Below are 15,287 nucleotides of genomic sequence, written 5' to 3'. Positions count from 1 at the left end.
CCCGTTTTGGCAGGCTTGACAAAATCTGTGTGCAACCCTGTCTGTGTGTGAGTGAAGTGTTAATGACAGTCCTCAGAGGGCCCTCACAGCATCAGATCTGTGTTTTCATTCCCTTGTGGAACACAGTCAGCCTATGGATGCTCACTGTTTGATGTCTTCTGAACCACAGTTCCCACCCACACCAACGTGCATCATTTCTGCATCTCTCCAGGATATCCAAGAGTGTTTATATACATTATGTATATGTACGCGTCCTCTGCGTTTGCAAATTGTGCGAGTTCTGTCAGAACTTGTGCGTTTGTCTGCATGTGTGCGATTGTGCATGCATTAGTGTACGTGCAGGTTGGTCTCTGTGTGTGGTAGCTCCTAATTGGGGATCCGATACAGCTGTCTTGTCTCTCGCATTTCCCTCATTTTCCTCCCTCTCTGCCAGTTAGACTCACACAGGCAAACACAGAGGGAGGACCGAGACAGCAATGCTTCAGAAGTCTTCAAATCCATTCCCCATATGTAGTTTAACATCTTTAGGCACTATGAAGAAATAAAGTCTTGGACTGTTTCCATGATGAAAAGCCAATGCGCTGTGAGTTTAGACGATGGCTTAATGTCACTGAAACATTAGGTTTGTCTGCCAAAAGACCTTTCCATGAAGTGTAAATCATAAGCTCCCAGGCTCTCCAGTTAGGTGGCACATTCAAGAGTTGGCATTATAGCAGAAAAGTAATTTGTGTCCATGACAGAGTAAACAGCCACTAGTATAAGCAACAAACAAAGAGCTGTCTTTTATCAACTTTTTGTTTGCTTTTATTAGATAATGCTGTGTGGTGATCCATGTCAGACCAAACTCTAATCTGAGTTAAATATAGTTTCATCTCCACTTCATCCTAACCACAACGCTTCAGATCAGATAGTTCAATATTTAATTTAGGATCTTACAAGCAGAGGGTTATTTTTAACATTTAAATAATTTCTAAGACATTAAGGCCTCGAGAGCATCAGATCCAACATTATTTGCTCAAAAAGAAGAAAAAGTCATCCAACAGACTTCTTTAGTCTTGAATAAAGCACTACGAGTTATTCTGTGGTGCCATTAAGTGGTTAAGAAAAAAAAAGCCAGACTGCACAAAAGCCTGGAAAAGGAATATAGTCATTTTAATAACAATATTTTGCTGCTTTGACACGTCAATATGGAGGCTCAGCAAAAGAGCAGAAGATCTTACTGGACCAATACTGGTGCATGATATATGTAATACAGCTGGTTATTAGTCAGGCATTTTTTATTTATTTTTTTACAGTTGCTTTGGTTTAATTCTTGAAATAAAAAAATTTAAATAAAAAAATTTAAACCTTCAAAATATAAGGAGCCCTTTCAATGCTCGGCGAACATTTGCAAACATTTTAGGTTGAGCCTGATTAATTTATCTGTACACTGTACACTGGTAGCTGACATTTGCCGATGTACCACAAGAAGCACTTCCTCTTCCAGCTGCTAACTCTAAGGCAGGGGTGGGGGAACTCAAGGGCCGGTGTCCTGCAGGTTTTAGATCTCACCCAGGGTCAACACACCTGAATCAAATGATTAGTTCATTACCAGGCCTCTGGAGAACTTGGAGACATGTTGAGGAGGTAATTTAGCCATTTAAATCAGCTGCGTTGGATCAAGGACACATCTAAAACCTGCAGGACACCGGCCCTTGAAGCCTGGAGTTCCCCCATACCTGCTCTAAGGGATGGAACAGTGGATCGTTTGCCTCCATCACCTGCTGGCCCAAGCGCACGATCTGATATCCTCGTGTCGGTGTTGTTCCCATATCATCATAATAAATATTGTTCCAGGTTTAACATTGCAAGTGACCAATCACATTGTTGTGACATCATACTTTTGCGACTTTGGGGAAAAAACACCTTAAAAAAAATCTACTTAACTTGCGAAAAACTGCCTCTGTCTGCCAATCCAGCAATTTGAATTTGTTGCATTTCAGCAGTATCCTGGTCACTTGCAATATCGAACCTGGAACAACATTTATTATGATGATGTGGGAACAACACCAACACGAGGATATCAGATCATCCGTCCCAAGCATCCTCCGTCATAAAAACCCCCTGCATATCATTGTTCACTAAATCCATGAACTTTCTGTGGTCTTTCTTTTCCTCCAGCATTGCAGCTTCACAAGCAGTCTTTGTCAAATAAATCCACTATCACTTCTCTAGCCCGCACATGTCCCATGTTCATCTCAGGCTTGCCTCTCTAACTTTATCTCCAAAGCTTTCAACCCGAGTTGTCCCTCTGATATTCTCATTCCTGTGTTGATACCTTGTCCATCCCAGTGAAAGTCTTGGTGTCAGCTCTGCCTTTTCATTTTTTTTAACATTTACAACTCATCATGTTTTAAAATCTGATAAATGCAAACTGGACAAAAACCCTTTGAAAAAAAAAAGTTATAAGTGCTGACTCCAACTTCCAATATAGGGGAACTCTGATCTCTTTCCAGATGCTGGTAGATTAATTGTCACTTTCCTGGGAATTTTTAGAGGTCTTAAAAATACTATATTCCTCAGGCTCTAGTTTAATCACATTAAAAAAATGACTAGGTACAGGTGTTTACAATATGGTTACAGTTTGAACAATATGGCTCCCATAACAGATTTCTCTAGCAGCTGAACATTTTTAATCCATGAGTTTCACTCTGATGTAATGAGTAATATCACGGAAACTGAAATTTAAGATGGAAACTCTGAAATGTGTGGACAAAAAGATATTTGTAAGGTTTAAGTTTCATATCCATCAACCACAACAGGAAGCACTTTTTTTTTTTTTTTTAAGATCATCATGAGCTACACTGCAGGTTTTAACCACAGATTAAGTTATAGATCGATATGCAGACAGACAGCTGGGAATCAAGCGTGAGAGAGAGACAGAAAGACAACAGGGGGAAGTGAAAGCAAGTGAGTGAGAGAGAGAAATTGCCCTTGTGCTACACTTTAGATTCCGCTCACGTTCTGCTCTGTCCCCAGACGTTAAAAGTGTGTCCATAGTTTTGGCGACCGGGGGAGTGATTGGAAATGTCAGCTGACAACAGCACTTTTCACTGACACTCTGAGAACTGGCACGGAGACAGAGAGAGAAAGAAGGGGGAAACAGGGGTGAGGGAGAGAGGGAAGGGCGGACAGAGAGGAAAGGATGGAAGGAGGAAATGAGGAGGATGAAAGAATGGTAAGGGTGTGTGTGATGCTGATGGGAGGTTTGGTACAATCAAAAAAAAAAAAAGCCATGGTTGGCGACCAATTATGGATGACACTGAATTGAAAGAGTGTGCATGTCTGTATATGTGCATTAGTGTAAGTACTGTCCTCCTGTTACTCACTGCAACTGTGCATGAAAGAAAGGCCTGTTTGTGTGTGCATGCGTGCATATCATGTAAGTGACTGACAGGAAGCTGCCACTCTATTTCCAAAAGCTGGAGCAAGTTAGAAACCCAACACTATGATGCTGCCCAACAGCACACGCACCCCTCCACTCCTCCATGACCTTTCCTAAATGTTACTGGCCACTTGGCACACTGACTGGGCCTCTAATGAAACTTTTATTGGCCCCCATTTTTCACCCCGTTTTTCCAGAACTGCCTCCAGGGCTGAGCTGAAATACAACAGGCTTGAACTGCAGCTGACACACAGAAAGGAAAGATACAGTGTGTGCATATGTGAACGTGTCTTTGCATTTTATTTTTTATCCGTCTTCTCTGTTTCACAAAATCTATACAATCAAATTGCTTTTGAAAATATTTAAAGCCCATAGCTTCAAGACAAGCAATCACTATAATTATTAACATACAACTCACTAATTACATTTGATATTATCGACCAACATAAGCTAGAAGGCAAATAAGAAAAGCAGGTTTAAATTGTTTACAAAATTTAAATGGAAAATGGCAGCAGTACTAATATAGAGCTTTTTACTGTAACCAACCACCAAATCTCACACACATTCATATAAGCGCATTTTTCCCTCCTATACCAAAGCACCTTGTCTAACATTCACGCACACATCCTCACTGACAGATCCATCAGAGGCAACTTGGGGTTCAGTACCTCGCCCAAGGATAACCTCGAGCCAGGGAGCGAACCACCGACGTCCCTATTTGTAGATAACCCACTCTACCACCTGAGCCACATTTGGGATATGTAGGGATTAAATGCGCAGGACCAACTTTTAACACAAAGAAACAATAGAAAAGGACAAAGCTAGATACTGAAATTAACAGAGTACGGCCCTATTACCTGTCAAGTGTTTCTGCTCTTGCAGCTTAAGTTACTACATTCAGTGATTAATCAGGAAAAGTACACTACAGTATTATCACAGCCGCTGTTGTGTAGTATTATTATTCCAATTACAGATAAATTGATATTTTTTAAATGTCTATAATAATTAGCTTTTAACAAATGTGACAGGATCCCTTAAAAAGAGGAAAAGAAGCTTAGAAAAACAAAATCATGTTGAAAAGTCTCATCGTTTTTTCAAAACAGTAACTCTGTATATTTCTGAATCTAGTCTAAATCTGATTAGGCACTATGATGAGAACCCTGATCTAAAATCTGATCAGGAAACAGCTGCCTAATGGGTTAAAATAAACGCTGGATCAGAGTTTGCTCAGACGTAACAAAGCTGCTAAAAATGAAAATATGCCTTCCTCAGTTCCAATGGAAATCTTCTAAATCACTCTAGATACAGCCATTACTAAAATATTCAGATGTTTATCAAATATAGTTGCTGCATCAAGTCATCAAATTTTAGATTGAACTGGTAATTTGATGCAATTTAATTTCCCACAGCTCATTTATATTACTATTAACATGGAATGTGGACTGATCCATCATATTGTCATCCATGTGAGAAGTAAATCTTCGTGTGACTGAGGAGTTTCAAGCCTCCACCGATGGACAGGAGGATTATCTATCCTTGTGTGTGTAGATGACGCAGGGCAGAAAGGAGCGGATGGGCTAGGCCCAGCTGGGTTGTGTCTTTTCCTCTGAGGAAGCAGAGAGGAGGAACACAGGGGTCAAGAGCAAATTGTTGATACCCATTATAAGCTCCTGTCACACTCACGCAACACTAATTACCACAAGCTGAACTAAACTGAACTGAGCAGGAATGAACTGAACTCAGCTGTATTGAGGACGTTTAATGCATCTGCAGAGCGAAGGCAGGGACAGTAGAAGAAAATAGAACTCACGGCTGGCAGAGTTTGATGAGGTCCTGGTCGGTGGTGGCAGGCGGCAGGCCTCTGATGTACAGGTTGGTCTTACTAAGTTGCTCCACTAGCCCTCCTCCCTGACCTCCACCACCACCTCCTCCTCCTGTGTTGCCAGGGCTGGGTGGAGCCATGGGTGGAGGGGGAGGGGCATAGGACTGCTGCAAAGACAGAAAAACACACAGAAAGGCAAACGTCACATTAGGTCTTTACTGTTATGTTTGGTGTCACATGAATCACGTATTTGATAACGCCACAAAAAAAAGTACTTCACTGCAGATTCCGCTCCTCAGCTAAATTCCATCTACCAATCTCACATCCACATCTTTTCCTGTCCCAATTATCTCTTTATTCTAGAGGAAGTACATAAAATTAGGAAAGCAAGAGATCTGAAATTAGTCCGTGATGTTCATGGTACCCAACCACTGGGGCTTGCCCAAATAACAATAGCGTGCTGTGCTGAATCTTCACATAAGGTTCTGCACATAATGACAAGGCAGTAGGGACTTCCTTTCAGCGCTGACTGAAGTGTAAAGGTGCAGTGACTTCTACAGTGATTTAGATAAGGAAATGTTTCAAACCATTGATAATTTTCATGAAAAACAGGTTTGTTTGTGTGTGTGCACAAATCAGCAAACATTAAAAGCAGCACAAATTGCTTTCTGGTTGTTTAACCTTAGTTACAATGCAAGCAAACGTAGACCAGAAAAATGAAAGATATTCAAAACATCTCTTGTAATGCAAAGGTATCAAGCCACTGTCAGGCAAGAAAGTCTTAAAGCAAACACCGCTATAATTTGTATTAATAAATTTATGCCATGGGTGAACCGAGCAGGCTGTACAGCATTTAAATCAAGCAAGGTCCTTTTATCACCTTTAACTTACTCAAACATTTCCTATTGGCCTCCACTGTCCAATTACACAGCTCAATACTGACTAAATGGCTTAATAAGATGACCATTTCTGGCAGGGAGAAGAGCAGTGCAAGGATTAATGAGTGCCTGGCACTGAAGGCACACCCACCCCTGCCTGCCCGCTGCCTTAGGCAAACTATTAGGTTAAGTTTGGAGGAAGCAAACAAGCTTGATGGCCCACATGACAGCAGCATTCAAAACACTCCGTCTGCTGCCTTGGAGGAAAACAGCTACACGGCAAAGATGTGTAGTCCCAGTGTTGGTTCCACTGTTGGAAAGTGGATAGAACAAGTTCAAGAAACTGCTGCAGCTTGAGATGATCACAGCGCAGCAGCACTGTGTGCCGTAATGACGAGAAAATGAGAGACAGGAAGAGAAAGGATAGAGACAGGTAAGGAAAGGAAGCGTGTACATACTTAAGGTGAATCCTGTATTTGGAGTTGTGTGTGGATATGTATGCACAATTGCAAGGAAGCTTGTGTGAGCTTGTGTGTGCGTGCACGAGTGTGAGCCGGTGTTTGTGATAATGACAGGCTGTCACCACAGAGCAATGTGGAGTCTGAGCCAGCTCTGATATTAATCCATTACCTGTATTTTCTCTCAGCTGGTGCACAAATCCTAACACACACTCAGACGCATGCTAGCAGCTCAGACAGACAGCGCTAACAGGATTCAACACATGTATGGAAGACACGCAGGAGTAAAAGGAGAAGGCGCTTATGTCATTTACAGGCCAGCACCTCACACCAGCAGCCAACAACGAGCCTGTACACTTCAGCTCAAACACAAACAAAGTGCAGAGGTGAAAGAGAGGCTATGCTGGGTAATACTTCAGTTTAACAGCTGGGACAAATAATACTCTGTATTACCAGTGTCTCTGAGATTTGCAGTTTGATGTTATTTCCTGAATAACTTCAATTTAGGGCTGCGCCATACATTTTTCACAATACCACCGACAAATTTTTACATGATAATGTCAAAAAGATGTCATATCGTTGCTATAGCAATGCCACACATTTACATTTACCAGTGCAATGAATGAAACAATTCCAAGCATGTCAGAGAGAAAGAATCATTTTTGGCTACTAAAACAGAAGCGATTTTAAATCACCTCCAAAGCAGCACGCTACTTTGCAAAATATGCAAGAAAATTGTTCCCGGTAATGTGGAAACAACGAGTTTCACCATTTGAGGGAAAAACACATCGAGTACAACAAGGCTACAATGGAGCAGATACTGATATGCGACGCAAAGGTTAGAAAAAATAAATAAATAAAAAAGACCCAACCAAGCATTGCAAGCTGAACTCCGTATGACAGGATGGGCAAACAGTGAATGCAAATTACTGACACAGTTAAATGTTGGAAAAGCAGAACTTTACAGAGCTGGTTAAACAGCTTCCCAGGTATAAAGTATTTTTCAGTTTTACTATGTGACCATATTGACCAGGGTCCTGAAGAGTTTATTGTTCAACTAAAGCAGCTGGGCTACTTTTGCTCTAATATTTGGCTCATGCTATGTCGCCCCTGTTGAATTAGAATGCTTCTGCTACCGGTCCTCATTTCAATAGTGTCACACTTTGAATTAGGTAGTGTGTCATCAATGACAATAACTCGCAGGAAGAGGATGGAAAATGCTCTTCATTTACTTACTGCTGCTCTCATGCTCCAAACATAAAACATCGTTTATCATTTTTTCTGCATCATCAGAGGCATCGTTAGTGCAAATTTTCTTTAAATATCGTGATATCTCCAGCCTCTACTCCTAAAGCAGTATTCACTGAGAAGAATATTGATACTGGCTCAACAACTTTGTATCAGCCACTTCAGACACAAAACAGAACTATATAATATACTAAAATGTGCTAAATATAATCAATTCCTTAATTAGTCAATCTAGTTGACAGGACATAATTGCCTTTATATTTTTGAGTCATAGACAAATGGTTTCACAATTTCAAACTTTTTAAAATTATGGTCATTTTACACCATTTTTGACAAACAAAGCTAAACAACCAATCATTAGAATCAACAATTCACGTGAAGTCTGTCATAAGTGTGCTTTCTCAGGACATTTTATAAAAGTTTATTGTATAATGTGTCACTGTTAGAGGAAAGTAAAGAAGCGCATATCTTTTTTTCCCCATGTGGTGTCTGCAATCACGATATTGGAAACCTCACCGCCTCAAAGCCTGAACTGTGCAGCGGACCGGCTCGATATGAGCCTTTCAACAATGGGTTTGTTTACCAACCTCCTCGGAAAGATAACACAGACACATGGTTGATGGGGAGTGTCAGACACATAAAAGACACCGGGCTGAAATCTTATGGAGAAATATCACAGGGGTAAAAGCTATACACGCTTAAGATAACACACTGCACACCACTGCATGGTAAACACAATATAAGCTCATGAAGCAAAACCAGACTGTTAGACTATTAACAAACATGCACACAGTTAGCCTTATCTTTGTACATTCATTTCATTACACTGATCTGGAGCAGAAAGAGTCTTTCTTCACTCCACTACGCAGATGTCCAGGTATGCACAAATGTACAAAACCTCTCCCCTTCCCCTCGTGTTGCTGACACAACACACACACAAACCTGATCAAAGGCCTTGCCCAGGGAACCTCTTTCAGCCAATTTGTGCAGCTGTCAGGGTTGGGCTGATAGTGAGCTGTGTATGTAATGTGTCAGAGACTGTGATAGGGAAATCCTTTGAAACATTAAAATCGTTCCGTCTCCCTCTCTCTCTCTAGCATTCACACTTCCACCTCTCCTCTCTCCCTCTTTCACTGTCAAGCTCAACTCCACCATCGCTCCGTCTCTTGCTCTTATCATCTCCATCCTTCCACTTTCCCATATGCTTGCTCTATATTTCTTCCTCCTCTGTGCTTCCCTCCCTCCGTGCTTTCATCCAGTTTCTCTCTTTTAAGGATTAGTCTGCAGTTGCTGTGTGTGGACTGAAGGCTGCCTCTCAGCTGGTATTGTTGACACACTTAGTACAGTGGAGCAGTTCTCACACTGGGAAAAAGGCTCAGAGGCAGCGACACAAACTGTCACACAAGGCAAACACAGTCACTGGGATTATTGCAGATTTCATGCACAACTGAGTCCTGAAACACAAACGTGCTGCGAAATATTACTTTAGTGTGACGCACATGCATGCTGCTGACTGATGCTGGTGTACATTTCAGAGCAAAAGCAGAGGAATTACTATGAAGTAGTTACTTTTTTCAAGGCACTGGCCGTCCATCGGAAGTCCAAAACTTATGAGGCCATAAGTTTTGGACTTAATTGTATTTTCACAAGTTTTACCTGAAAGTAATAAAATGACAGATTTCTGTAATTTAAGTCCCAAAGAGTCACGGTGACAGATCTCTTTAATTTACTATAGCCGGGGTGCACATAAGTGGTCCGCAGGTGCGCATTCGCTGTCAAAATAAAAAGACGTGCCCCAGATAAGAAGTTGCAACGCGTGTTTGTGTACATATAAAAGGCAGTGTTTTTGTCAGCTAGAGTGGGATTTTCACAGCATATTCTGCACCACATCTCTGTGCGTTCATTATTTGTTTGAAGCCAGCTCACCTCCTGCAACCACTTTTCCGAGAATACGCGTTTCTTTTGCGGTTCGGACTCCTGACATTTCTTTGGAGGTGGAGAAACACCAAAGTAATTGCTTAAAGGAGCTTGCTTCTTCGACATTTTTAAGAGTTCTAAACAAATGTCTGTCCTCCTCCAGAAAATCTAACGTACGCAAACACGCGTTGCAACTTCTTATCCGGTGCGCGTCTTTTATTTTGACAGCGAATGCGCACCTGCGGACCACTTATGTGCACCCCTGACTATAGCACCATTTCTTTATCATGTAGGAAAATGGACATCAAAGTGGGCTGTATGTGGTCCACAATGGAAAATGAGTCTGACATGCCATGTGAAGGAGATCCAAGCTCTGTCACGTACCAGCTGAGATTAGAGCTGGGCGATAGAACGATAACGATATGTATCGCGATATAACTTTTACTCGATAGAGAAATTAAGCTATCGCGATAGACCTCGCCGCTCTTGTCCTCTTAAAAAAAAAAAAAAAAAAAAAAAAGGTCAGCCGATCCAAATTCAGTAGCGCAGAGCCGAACCAATCACAGCCGCAGCGTCACGTCACGTGACTTGTTACGTACAGCACAAGTGCCAAGCCGCACGTGTGTTTGTTTGGGAAGCAGCCAGCGGGTAATAGAGCCAGCACGTAATGGAGGAAATGAGTGTGCCGACTAGAAAAATCAACCGAGCGTGACCGAAGAGAAAACAGATGATGGTTCCAATGCCGGAGAGATTGTCGAACGGAAGAGCTAAAGAAGTTCCGTAGTGTGAAGGTATTTCGGCTATTTCAAGTCTGACAAAAAACAGAGTAGCGTGCACTGTAAATTGTGCCGAAAGCAAGTCTGGAAATACAATAAACTGGTGCATGCGTCACACTGTGCGCCACGTTATTGTTTCGGTGAAATGGATTTCTACAATACTGTTACTGTTAATTCTACTCTCTGCAGTGTTTAAATGCTTACATACACACACAGTTACTGTCCCTCCACACATACGACTCGGTTCTGCTTCTATTAGTGATGGGTCGTTCGCGAACGAAATGGCTCTTAGAGCCGGCTCTTTGACGTGAACGACGCGAGCCGGCTCCTTATCGCGAGCCGTCACGTGTGTTTTGTTTTGTTTTTTCTCTCTCACCCTCTCTCTCGCACTTTTTTTCTGCTTCACTCAGCATGCGAGCCTTGTGCTTTACGCTGGGCAGAGGGGGGAGGGGCAGTAGTTACACTCAGTAGCACAGGAACAGATCCAGAGGGGGAGAGAGAGAAAGAGAGCCAGGGACAACAACGTCACATTAGAAAGGTATAGTAATCATCCACAACTATTTTCAGTTGCAGATGATAAAGGATTCAGAAAGTTTATTCATGCAGGTCCATTTGACAGAGAATGTGCATGTTTCTTTTTGTTTTCATATTTTAATTTATATTTAATTGTGTTGTGGTTTGCAGTGTTTTGTGTTGTTTCACTTTAAATTTGTAAAAGGAAAAAGCTGAAAATTTAAATAGTTAAAAGTTGAAATGTGAATAGTTGATTTTTGTATTATATGATTTATTTATTAAATTTTATGTGGAGTGAATAAATAAAAGTATATTTACGGTGGCCCCTAGAGATAAAGCACATACAAACTTCAAATCACGTACGAACTCTGAAGCATGTACAAACTCCAAAACACGTAAAAACTCTAAAACACGTAAAAACACGTACAAACTCCAAAACACGTAAAAACTCCAAAACACGTAAAAACACATACAAACTCCAAAACACGTAAAAACTCAGAAGCACATAAAAACTCAAAACACGTACAAAAGACAACAGAAGTGCTCCAGGATGCTGGGGGCAGTGTTGAACTTTTGTTACCGAGTGGCTACACAAGCCAGCAAGTACCAATGACTGGATTTGTTGTGTGGTAGTAACAGGTAAATGAACATTTTTTTTAAAATTATTTGAATATATATGAGTGCCTGTGTATAAATACACAAACAATACACACATGCTTTCAATTGTGTAATTTAAGTGATCTAGTAGCTCTGCTTTGGAAGTTCAGTTCATGCTAGAAATGTGTCTTGGAGTTTGTACGTGTTTTGTCTCTAGGGACCACCGCATATATTTATATATAAACATATATAAATAAAACCACTTTTTTTACGTTAGTAATTCCTTTTGTGCATAATTTTATAATACTGTTAATAATAAATTAATTAAAGCAACAAAACAACCTGAAGAGCCGGTTCGGAGCCGAAAGAACCGGCTCTTTTTAGTGAGCCGAACCGAAAGAGCCGGTTCTCTAAAAAGAGCCGGAAATCCCATCACTAGCTTCTATGCCCCAGCTTTGTTTACTTTTTCCCACCGAGGCTTCTAGACTTCTGATTGGCCAACATTTCTGCACGGTTAGGAATCTAGCGCCACCTGCTGCTTTGGCATGTTCATAGCAGCGTTTTCCTTCATTTCTGCCTTTACGTGTGGATGGGATTATTTTTTAAAACGAAAACGGAAAATCTCCGTTTTCAAAAATACCCGTGTACGTGTGGACGTAGCCTCAGTCTCTGACTGGAAGCGCTAATTCGTCATTCGGCTTTTGTCAGACTAAAGTAACTGTTAAAACTGTTTGAAAAGCTAAGCTATACAACAAGGAGAGATTGAGAATTTCCTTTTAGTTCTCAGTTTATTTGATATTGACAAAAGTTAGTCAGTTTTGTCTGATCTTCTGTAAAACATACTAAGATTTATTTTTAGAATTAATATTTTGTTTCTAAGTGGAATTGACAATTTAGTCTGTTTCGTTTGTTCTATTTTGAAACTTAAACGCTTTAGCGGCTGCCTTTTGTGTAGTTTGCAATATTTGCCTTTATTTATCTGAAAAAGTCTCATGTTCCTTAAGTACATCTACCCTGTTGAACTTATTATGGGAAATAAATATTTAAATAAAAACAAGCTGCTGATTATTTCACATTTTACTTGTGAGCAACGGCACATTTAAATCTTACAAATATAGTTATTTGGCTTATATCGTGATAGATATCGTTATCGCCTGAAATGAAAAAAACATATCGTGATATGAAAAAATCTCATATCGCCCAGCTCTAGCTGAGATCGACCCCACTTTCAGCTCTGTTACTCTATTCCTTTCTACTGCAGACTTCAAGAATGAAGTTCTGTATCATTTACATTTCTAATACACTTTAGAGTCACATTGCTCCATATTTGCATGGTTTTATTGAACACATTTGCTTGCTTTGTGAAGATGCAGGAGTATGATTACCCTTTGTGTGCCTAACTGTCTGACAGTAGATGTGCTAGCATTGATCTTCATTTATGCTCATCATGACAATGATATTTCACACTAGTCCTTGCATGTAGCAAATAAATAGAGAAAAAGCAAATGAGAACTATAACAATAACAATAATCTGTTGCATTTCTTTTTAAAGTGTAATGAAAGGATGCCTCAATCAACCGCATCGAGGTTGAATTTTACTCAAAAAGGGAAAAAAAAAAAAAAAAAAATGCAGGAATATTTACTTGTTCCAGCTACTGAACTCTCGTCATGGCAGTAATTCCTGCAAAATAACTTATTTCATTGTACTCTGTAGACTTTTCCCATCCACCCACCCAAATCTGCCAATCTCCACTTTCCCGCTATTGTTTTGCTTTAGGAATAATTTAAACAGAATACATTAAACTCAGTTCTTTAACTTCTAAACAATGAATAGCTACTGAAAAGTCTTGTATGTGCAGAGGTGTCTTTGTGATGATCAAACTTATCTCCAAACTTATCTGCAACAACATTAGGGGAGGGGGGAAAAACAAACTAAGTATAGATGTGGGTGAAGGTATTGCACAACATCGCATACTGGTGAACTTTGGATGACATGAGGGAAGACAGAAAAAAAACTATAGAAGAGGAAAGGCTGATAAAGAGTGTTAAGTAAGAAAGGATACGGGTAAAGCTAAAGATACATGGGACAAAGGAAAGAGGCGGACATGGGAGAGAGAGAGAGGGTTGTTCTGACCTCTTCTGATGCTTCCTGAAACAGAGGAAAGAATGCGAGCTATTTTTGGGTCCAGTTCTAAGATTCTCTCTTACTCACTGTGCCTCTAAACACAGCAGTGGAAGGGTTTAAGGAAGCGCTTATGAATACAGTACATCCGAATGGAAACATGGCACCCAATATACTGTCCTTGTTTTGATATTACACAAGCAGCTAAATTAAGCCTCGGCCAGTGCTTCTGTCAGAATGCCTGAAAAGACAACAAATCATCTTTTCAGGAATTCATAAATGTAACTTGATTGTCAAACTATTGTATCCAGGCTTTGTTTCCTTGAAAGATGTGGCTTCAGGGTGCAGCTGAATATTAAAGCTCTACACAGAGTGCTTTACATTGTTTTTAATGAAGGAAAAGAAAAATAGCACATTTACTGTAAGTTAGGGGAAGCGGAGAAGACTGCAGAGAGTTCAGCTAATGCTGTGCACAGGTATAAATAGTCTTCTTGGAGACAAGCCTAATGATATCCAATACAGAATACTTGCTTGTTTCCAAGTGTCAAGCTCAGGAATGTGTAGGCAAGAGGTGTAGCCCAGCCTGTGATTAGTCTGGAGAGTAAATGATACGCCTGGGTAAATCACACCGTAGGGTTATTTAATAAAACTATCTCCATTAGCAGCCGAGTTCCTAGTAAAAGAAGATCTGCAGTCCTTTGTCCCTACATGAGGTGCAACCTTGATTCAACAGATGGTCTACATGCTTTATTAAGAAGAAAATATGCAGATAAATAGTCAAAGTGATAACTGTGGTCAAGATCAAGACAGTACAAACAAGAAGCACTCCAAGAGCACAAACCCAAACCAAGGCAGCTCACCCTCTGGGCACTATTTACTTTTAAGGGAATGGTATTATACTGTTATCTTTGTTCTACTAAATGTACTTTAGGAAGTGCATAGTGCAGTTAAAAAAACAAAAACAAGTGCAGGCTTTTGTTATTTGCCCTTTTTGAAACCCATTTTAATCTACTCCAGGGCTTGCAAAATCGCTAGCCCGATGTCCCGGGGCTAACGATTTTTCCAGTCGGGCTACCAAAATCTGTGTAGAGAGCAGCAGCACTGATTGGTGAGTGACGATTATTTGCGCACCAATTCCTCTGGCATCGTCTTATCACTCATTAGCTTACTATTCAGACATGACAAGTGAAATCTCCCACAGCAAGCTTAAACATGTGAGGTTGATTGCGCAGAGATTTCATTAGCAGGTATTTTAGTTCTGCTCAGCCAAATAAGACAGGTCAGGGTGAAGAAGGGGCAGCCAAAGAAAAGCCAACCACAAAACGGAAAAGTTATGACAAATCAGACTATAAGGCAAAAAAAGCGCAGCTTTTTTGGTTTCATGGACAAAAGAATTTCTGTGGCTGGAATATGACGAGCTAAATAACATGATGTTCTGCCAGGTGTGTTGTGAGTCGACAAGCACCTTTGTTACTGGGACCAGTAATTTTAAGAAAGACCCCATCAGAACCCATGAAAAATGCAAGAAATGC

General features: G+C 40.6%; 1 protein-coding gene across 5 annotated transcripts in view; it reads right to left on the bottom strand.

Annotated features, from left to right (window-relative positions):
* Nucleotides 1-15,287, bottom strand: part of LOC147318693 (RNA-binding motif, single-stranded-interacting protein 3-like) — a 167,413-nt gene that overhangs the window by 78,024 nt on the left and 74,102 nt on the right. For 4 of the 5 annotated variants that reach the window (XM_086310775.1, XM_086310777.1, XM_086310774.1 and 1 more), the window contains one exon: nt 5,235-5,413. In XM_086310775.1, coding sequence (XP_086166901.1) covers nt 5,235-5,413 — 179 coding nt within the window. The remainder of the gene's footprint in view (nt 1-5,234; nt 5,414-15,287) is intronic. The other variant, XM_086310776.1, reaches the window with a different exon arrangement.

The sequence above is a fragment of the Aulonocara sp. 'chitande type north' Nkhata Bay genome, linkage group LG11 (genome assembly GCF_057382095.1).
Source record: "Aulonocara sp. 'chitande type north' Nkhata Bay isolate Kocher_YH1m ecotype deep benthic linkage group LG11, A_spYH_male_GT1.1, whole genome shotgun sequence".
NCBI lineage: Eukaryota > Metazoa > Chordata > Actinopteri > Cichliformes > Cichlidae > Aulonocara > Aulonocara sp. 'chitande type north' Nkhata Bay.
The sequence above is the reverse complement of the archived record's forward strand: the minus strand, read 5'-3'. Positions and strand labels throughout refer to the sequence as shown.